The sequence below is a fragment of the Glycine max genome, chromosome 3 (genome assembly GCF_000004515.6).
Source record: "Glycine max cultivar Williams 82 chromosome 3, Glycine_max_v4.0, whole genome shotgun sequence".
NCBI lineage: Eukaryota > Viridiplantae > Streptophyta > Magnoliopsida > Fabales > Fabaceae > Glycine > Glycine max.
The window spans coordinates 36,535,244-36,544,145 of record NC_016090.4 but is presented as its reverse complement, the minus strand read 5'-3'; the positions used below and the strand labels follow the sequence as shown (position 1 = coordinate 36,544,145).

Sequence of the window (8,902 nt, the reverse complement as noted above, 5' to 3'; positions counted from 1 at the left end):
AATTATCCTAAAGAATAATTTTGTATCGGTTAATTACATAAAATCTTTTACACTAATAATACATGAAAATTAAACTCTTTTTACACATAATATTCAATAAAAAATTCACCTCATTATATTCATTGATATGATGTGATAGCTAAGTAAATTTGTATCTCCAACAGTGAAAGTGGATCTAAAAAGTAATTAGGTAAAATAATATTTTTGATCCTTTTATTATTTTTAAATTTTTTATTTTGGTCTTTCTTTAAAATTATTCACGCATTTTATCTTTTTTTTATACAATCATGTAATTTTGGTCTCTAAATTCATATTTAGACGTTAAAGGTTGATGTCAGATGTCATATTCTGATTGGACGACTCTCACGTGTCATGTTCTGATTGGATATCAACTCTATGTATGGATGATGAAATATATTGTTGTTGTCATTGGTCAATCAAAATATGACACGTGACGGTCAACATTTCTTTGTAACGGTTAATGTCTAGACGGGGACAAGATTAAGTGATTGGATAAAATGCGTGAATAATTTTAAAGAGAAACTAAAATGAAAATTAGAGACAAGGGAAATTAAATTTGCGTAATTAATAGTAGTAGTTGTTTACTTGTTTTACGCCATTTTTTTAGGTGATCTTGCGCTACATCTTTGTAGCACAGTGCATGTAAATTAAATTTGAATATGTTAGAAGAGAACTGTATATCGTGCACTCCATGTGCATAAGAAAAACAATCGTAATAATAAATAAACCTGCCCGAAAAAAAGAGAGGCAAAGCAGAACAAAATGTGGAAGAGATCACTCCCTTCTTCAGTTGCGCAGCGGCTCCTTGCTTTCCACCAACGAAAAATATAGATGAATATTATTAATTATTTTTTAATTAAAAAAATGAAATTTGTGTTACTTAGAAATTGGTTGGACCATGGACACGTGTAACATAGCTGAATCATCTCTCATTAAAAAAATGCTCTAAAAACTCATGATTAAGTGAGGCAAATGCTGCTTTCCATTTCTCTTAAGAATTTTTGTCCTGCAACTATCTACTCCAAGGATTATGCAACTAAGTTATAAATAGTAATATATTAATGCATGAGGTATATGTGTCCCACGGTTTTGTTCTTGAATGACGTCTCTGTGAGTTATGGGAAAAAGGTCTTTATAAACTACATCATATCTTAACTCTTAAGGAATAAGAAATTTTTTTGACATACAAAAACATCATCTAATGAGAAAAGGAAAACATAGTTTGCCTTTCACAAGCCAATTGTTTTCATACTTCGTAAGAGTATATTTGCGAATTCGTAACCCATAAGTTTAGGTAATTTGAATCTATAATTTTTAAGTTATTAGAATAATACTCTAACTAATTGGATTAATAAATCAATTATATTATAAATTAATTAATATCGTTATATATAATACTAAAATTTTTAATATATATTTAATACAGATGTAAATTTATTTAATAAATTTTGTAACAAATAATTTTGATCTAATAATTAATTTTTTACATATATAAATTTTTATAAAATCTATGATTTTTATTTAAAATTCATATATGTAAAAAAATACATTATTAGAAAAAAAATTAATTGTAATAAGATCAAAATATATTATTTAAAATTTTGGCCTTATTACAATTAATTTTCATCTAATAATATTTTTTTTACATGTATAAAATTTAAATATAAATCATAGGTTTCATAAAAATTTATATATGTAAAAAAAATTAATTATTAGATCAAAATTAATTGTCACAAAATTTATTAAGTAAATTTATATGTCCATTAAATATATATTAGAAATTTTAGTGTTATATATAACGATATTAATTAATTTATAACATAATTGATCTATTAGTTTAGTTGGTTATAGCGTTATGCTAATAACCTGAAAGTTATATGTTTGAATCCGTAAGTTTACTGTAACAGTATGGATTACAAATTTATACGCTTACTCTTATGAATTACGAATCCATATCGCTTTACAGAAGAATAATATTAAAATTATTAAGTATATACTACCTTCTTTTTAAATGAGATTTTTTTAACTGAATCACACTTATTTAAAAAGTTGGATAATTTTATTAGTAACATTGAATTTGTTAATTATTTGTATATTTTTTAAAATAATATAAGAGAGAACAATTTTATCTTATTAATTTATACATTTTAAATAATGGTAATAATTATTACAATGGATAACAGTAAAAAAGTTTTATAAAAAAAGAAGAATAAATTTTAAAAAATGAATCTTACATTTAGGGATAGATAAGAAGATATTTGGTTTGATTATTTTCTGTTTTTATTTTCACTAGAAATAAAAAATGGTGATGGAAATACGTTTAGTTAGATTTTTGAAAACATTTTCAGTGAAAATATTTTCTCAAACAAACCAAAAACTAGAAACAATAAAATCTTATTTTAAGTGTTTTCAGTTAAAATCAAGAACCTTATTTTGGATAAAATGAAAACACGGTGACAAGGAATCTAATTTTAATCAAATCTAAAAATATATTTCCTTTTGAATATTACTATAAAATATATATCCTAACATAAGTGACTTAATTGACAACAACAACATTGTTCTTGTTTCCCGAATGATTAAACCTCTTCCAAAATAGTTTTTGACTTTTGGAAGTAGATATGTAGAAATCAGGGTGATAAAGTCTAGAAATAAGAGAGGATATTACCTCCATTTCTTAAGGAAAAAAGGACAAGAACATGTAGTTATATTAGGATGTGTTTAGTTTACATTTTCATTTGTTTTTATTTTCTGAAAATAGTTTTTATTTTCAAAAGATTAAAATTTTAAAAATATGTTTGATTTGATTTCTTGTTTTTTGCTTTTAAGAAATAAAAATAGTGAAAATGTGTCTTCAAAATGTTGCGGTGGATGTGTGGTAAGACTCGACAGGATAAAATTAGAAACGAAGCTATTAGAGAGAGGGTTGGAGTAGCGCCTATTGTAGAGAAGATGGTGGAAAATAGACTTAGGTGATTTGGGCATGTAGAGAGAAGACCGGTAGACTCTGTAGTGAGGAGAGTAGACCAGATGGAGAGAAGACAAACAATTCGAGGCAGAGGAAGACCCAAAAAGACTATAAGAGAGGTTATAAAAAAAGATCTCGAACTTAATGATTTGGATAGAAGTATGGTACTTGATAGAACATTATGGCGGAAGTTGATCCATGTAGCCGACCCCACCTAGTGGGATAAGGCGTTGTTGTTGTTGTTGTAAGTTTTTATGATGTATGTCCAAATAATAAAACATAACCAGTAGAAGGTACGGTATGCATGTGCACAATTCAGACATACTGTCTGCTATTTCAACAAAAATAAATTTGAACTTTCAGTTTCAATGGGAACAGACTGATTGATTGGTGCATACATCTCCCAAATGAGTAAATTCAATATGAAAACTGTGGACTAGCTTATATGCAACAGGAACTGATATGTCCCATTTCAAGGTTTCTGCTAGTATTTGTCCTCCCCTAACCTAACATAGTGTCCAACTCAAATAGACAAGCTGCCATTTCACAACTAACCCTTTGGACAAACTACAAAGGTGAAGTTTCTATCAATGCCTGAATTTACTATGACACACCAACTTCACCACATGGAATAATTCCTCATACAAGTCTACTACTTTAAAGTTGTTGTAAGTTGTAACTCATCAGTCCCTCTGTTGTATCCGTGAGAGTTTTGCATACATCAAATCTTCAACGGTGTAGATTACAGCACAGAATAGAATACTTGAGTGGCTTGCTGTTCTCAATTTTCTTTTATCTCTCGAAGCATTTCCACGACATTCTTCATTTTTGGTCGTTTGGCTGGTGTGTTGTCAGTGCACAGCAACGCGACCTTCAAAGCGGCAAGCATTTCTTTCCTCCAACCAAAGGAAACTGTGCTAAGCTTAGCATCCAATATCTGCTCTGGAGTTTCCCCTCTTACCGGAGCACTGTGAACCCATTTCACCAAATCTACACCTTCACCAAAGTCCTCATCAACTGGTAGTCTAGTTGTAAGGATTTCCAACAGAACAACACCATAGCTATAAACATTTCCTGGTGCAGTGACTTGCATAGTATATGCATATTCTGCATTAAAGAAGAAATGTAACATGAAGCATGCTAAACGCAATAAAAGTTATAGTTTAATTTCTCTGTATTTTCAGTATAAAAAAAAGTTCACTGTTAATCAATTAACTAACCATAAATGGCAATTTGTAATTTAGATGATAGTATAAAGAATATTTACTACAAAAGTTAATAGGAAGAATAGAATCAATAGATGGAAGAATTGCATGCCAGAAAGTAGTATACCTGGTGGTATGTAACCAAAAGAACCAGCAACTGCACTAATACTTGCAGTGCCTTTGGTTGGATCTAGAAGTTTTGAAATCTCAATCTCCGCAACCACTGGCTTGGAATTTGCATCCAAGAGAACATTGCCTGAAGAGATATCAAGATGGATGATTGCCACATGATGAAGGAAAGCCAACCCTTCGGCCACACCAATGGCAATGGATAATCTAGAGGGCCAGTCAGGCTGGTATTCAGGTTTCCTGGTAGATTCATGAAGAAGCTGAGCCAATGTTCCATTTGGAAAATAATGATGCAAGAGAAGAGCAACATCTTCATAAATGACATAGCCAATGGGACGCACTAGATTTTCATGACAAACTTTGCTTAGTCTTTCAAGTTCTCTAATCATCTTGTTCTGGTGGTGGATTATTGTCTTGTCTACAGACTTCAGTCTCCTAACAGATAAGACCACCCCGGAAGGCATGATTGCCTTGTAAACAGTGCTGAAAGTTCCACTGCTGAGCTTGTTGCTGTCTTTCAGAGTTGCTTTAACGACGACATCAAGATCTACTGCTTGTTTTAGATTATCAACAAAAATCGTCCCTGCAATTATAGTTGGGTTGTCATTGGTGCCATCTTCAACAATCCCAGCATCTTTGGCTACTTTTTCCTGCCTCTCTCTGATCATAAACAGCAAGACAACTATAGTTACTGACATAAAAACAGCCAAACCAGAACCAATTACAGCCAGTATGATTCTGTAAGAAACCCTGTGATGGTAAGCCTTGTGATCATCATAAAGGTCTCCACATGAAGAGTTCAAAGGCTCTCCACAAAGCCCTTTATTGCCCAAATAACTTGAACTGGGACTCTTCTGAAATGGTACAAATGTTGGCACAGGACCTCCGAACAGATTATTTGAGAAGTTCACCTCTATCAAGCTCAACATTCCTTTAAGCTCAGGTGGGATGTTACCTGATAGCCGATTGTTTGAAACATCCAGAGAAACAAGTTTGTCCAGTTTTCCTAATTCAGGGGGCAGTGGTCCATGGAGATGATTGAAGCTCAAATTTAAAGCTATCTGCAAGTTCCTAATGCGACCAATCTCAGGAGGAATACCTCCAGTCAAAATATTACTGCCCAATTGTAATTCAAGAAGTTTTGCACAATTTCCAATTTCATGAGGGATCTCTCCAGTAATGAAATTCTGATCCAACAGCATGTACTGCAACCGGGAGATATTGCAGATTTCATTTGGTATTGTCCCATTGAATCTGTTGTTGCTAATATCAAGCTTGTTAAGACTTTTGCAACTCAGAATCGATGTTGGAATATCACCGAATAGGCTATTTCCAGAAAGAATTAATTCCTGAAGGTTCATAAGTTGTCCAAAGTCTTGTGGAATTGTTCCAGTAAACCCATTTGAAGCCAAATTCAGGAGTGTCAGATTAGAACACTGAGCAAATTCAGACACAACCTCACCAGAAAGATTATTATTATCGGCTTCAAAGTAGGTTAGGCTACTAAGATTTCCAATGGTCTTTGGAATGGTACCTACTAGATGGTTGTTTCCAATTCGAATGCTGGAAAGGGCTTTGCAATTCCCAATTTCTTTAGGAAGTGCACCACTAAAATTATTCTGGGTGAGAACCAGAACTTCTAGCTTCCCTGGAACAAAAATGCTTGCTGGTATTGGGCCTTCAAGCTGGTTAGAGTGCAGGTTAAGTATTTGAAGGTCAGAAATCAAGCCTAGATCATCTGGAATCCTGCCATCTAAACGGTTCTCATAAGCAGTGAAAAGCCTCAAATTGGTTAAATTTCCCACCCAAGAAGGTATAAGACCACTCAAATGATTACTAGAGATTTGAAAATCCTGCAGTTTCTCTAAGCCCTGAAGTTCCATTGGTATCTCTCCCACAAGCACATTATTGGAAAGGTTCAATGATTTGAGGTTTGTGAGACCACCCAACTGAGGTGGAATTGAACCTTGGAACTTATTTGAAGTCAAATCTAGAACTTCAAGATCAGATAAATTTCCAAAAGCAGTAGGAATCGATCCATCAAAGTTATTATTCGAAAGATCGAGCCGCTTCAAAGCTTTGAGCTCAGACATTAGAGTTACGTTACCTCGAAGATTCCGGTGAGACAGATCCAAGCCCTCCACCATTGAGTTGTTACCACAGCTGACACCTTGCCAATTGCAGTAATCTGAGTTGTTGCCATCACCCCATCCAGGGACTCTCAGCTCTTGGTTGATGGCATGTAATATATCTTGGTCCTGAAGCTCAGCACCAACAAGTTCAGAACTTGAAAGACACCAAGCTACCAGTATATACAACAACAAGCATAGAAATTCCATCACTGTACAGTGTACACTGTTGTTCTCTTCTCTTCTCTGCTGAAGTGAAGTGTTAGTGTTTACACTCCACTCAACAGTGTTCTTCTCCAAGAGCCAAAAAATTGTTATCAACACTCTACCACAGCATTAACAACTTTTGCTGCTTGTTCTTTTCACCAAAAAAAAGTGCAAACTTTCTTTCACAGTGAACTTTCCTTTTTCTTAAATATGAGGGTTTTGAACCACTTCAAGGGAAAACAAAACCTTTAGAAGCTTTCACCAGCCCTGAAATGCAGAAACCCCAGAAACATAATCAACATTTAGAAGAAAACCCACTTGAGATTTGTGCAAAATACAAAAAAAAAAAAAAGTGGGGAGAAAAAAAAAAAGAAAACGAAAAGCTTTCACTTTCAGGGGAAGGAAAACAAGAAGGGGTAAAAGAGACAAAAACAGTAAGCATAATGAACCGTGAGTTGCATATGAAAAATGCCATACGTGGTAGCAGAAGAAAACACAAAGTGCAGAGGCAACAGAGAAAGTGACTGCAGCGAAGCAGAGGAAAAACGTCTTCAGTCTTGAGTGAAGAGTGAGTGATGAAATGAGAGAAAGAGTTGAACCCTTTATCGCAGGGTTCACGGACCAGGTGTTTTCTTATGTCTCAGAGAGAGAGAGAATGAAATTCCTTCCCATGTAGATATAGGCATCACGAGAAATGGGCACTCATCACTGAGTGAAAGTTGCATAAATTTAACTCCTGTCTCTCATTGCCATGTGGGGCACAGTTTAACACAGCGTTTTTTTTTTTCTGTTTGGGAGCATAATGCCATTGCATTGTATCGGGCGCCATCGATTCTCATCCTCAAAAATCAAATCTTTGTTTTCAAAAGTTCTTCTAGTCTTGCAGACCTTGGTGAAAAATGAAAATGAAAATGAAAATAATTTATTTTTTACCCCAAATGAAATCTAAATAGAAAAATGGATTTTTTTTATTGATATTAAATATTTAGTAGTATCATTCCTTAACACAAATAAGTTGATACTTGAATTATTTAACTAAGATCTGAGGTTCGATTATGAACTTGAAAATGGTATTATATCAACTGGAAATAACACTTTTATTCCAAAATAAATTGATTTTGTGAAAAAAGATTAATTGAGTGTTAAATAAAAAATTTTAAATATCTCTTGGTTAGAAAAAAATATTAAATAACTAATAAAAGTTGTTTGGCTGATAAAGATAAGATTATCTTTTGGAAATGTGAGTTTGAATTTTTTTGTTAAGAAAATATTTTGTTAATAAATAATTTATAAGTACCCACCTTAAATCATAATATTTTATATTTGTGATGACTATTGTAAATTTCTTGAACCCAACTTAACTAAAATGTTATGAATAAAAAGTATTGATAGTAAGGAGATACAGAAGAATGATAAAAAAAAAAAAAAAAAAAAAAAGTTCTATGTTTTCAGATTTGTGGAACACTCAATATGTAGCATTTAATTTGCTGTCACACATTTAAAGCAAATCAGCAAATGCAAAGAAGGGATGGTTGATGGATGTCAGAACCTAGCAAATGTTTCGTTGGTCATACAAAGGGAGGGGAAAAGGGCCCTGATGGGAAATCAATTTGCTATGCCCTATTGCCTCTTCCAAAAATAATCATGGATTTGAGAAGGCAATAAAGTTGTGCTGCAAATATCACAATACCTAATCCTAGGATTCTCACCACGTATAGGCTTATTTTGCATAGGAATGAGACTTGCCTTTTTCAGAATATATTTCAATTTATTTTGTTAAATAAATGTACCTAAACAAATTTCCACAGAGATTCTGAATTTTTAGGAGCTGTCTCTCTTTTTTACCCAGCTCCCCTCTTATCTGTTGTCTCATTCATGGATCTTACTATCACCTGCATGATCAAAATTTTCTAATTAGCTAGCACTTGCCTACATTTCTAGCATTCATTAATCCAGCGTCTCCAATAGTCCAATAATCATGAAAGGAAAATATTCTTTTGTTTTTAATTACGAGACACGAAAAATAATTAATTTATTTTATCATATTAAATATATTAATTATTTATATTATTATTTTAATATTTTATTTTATTTTATCTCACTATCAACTTAATTGTTTTTCATTAATATTTTGAGAGAGAATAATTAAGAAAGAATATGTAAGATAAAAAATTAATACATCTAAAAATTATAAAAAAAAGACACAAATTTTAAAGAAGATTTTATAATTAACAACAAATAGA

General features: G+C 32.4%; 1 protein-coding gene across 1 annotated transcript; it reads right to left on the bottom strand.

The window, feature by feature from the left end:
* Positions 1–3,296: 3,296 nt before the first annotated feature.
* Positions 3,297–7,430, bottom strand: LOC100805933 (leucine-rich repeat receptor-like tyrosine-protein kinase PXC3). Its single transcript, XM_003521129.5, has 3 exons — positions 7,137–7,430; positions 4,322–6,926; positions 3,297–4,096 (listed from the first exon to the last, which is right to left on the bottom strand). Exons 2-3 carry the CDS (start codon positions 6,660–6,662, stop codon positions 3,771–3,773), a joined length of 2,667 nt encoding a protein of 888 aa, XP_003521177.1. The 5' UTR covers positions 6,663–6,926; positions 7,137–7,430; the 3' UTR covers positions 3,297–3,770.
* Between the last annotated feature and the right edge of the window lie 1,472 nt (positions 7,431–8,902).

Bases quoted from the DNA above. Each gene is read 5' to 3' on its own strand.
- LOC100805933 (XM_003521129.5), bottom strand. From the start codon at position 6,662: ATGGAATTTCTATGCTTGTTGTTGTATATACTGGTAGCTTGGTGTCTT. The intron at 4,097-4,321 runs GTATACTACTTT...TCTTTAATGCAG, and splicing joins TTTTGGTTACATACCACCAG to AATATGCATATACTATGCAA.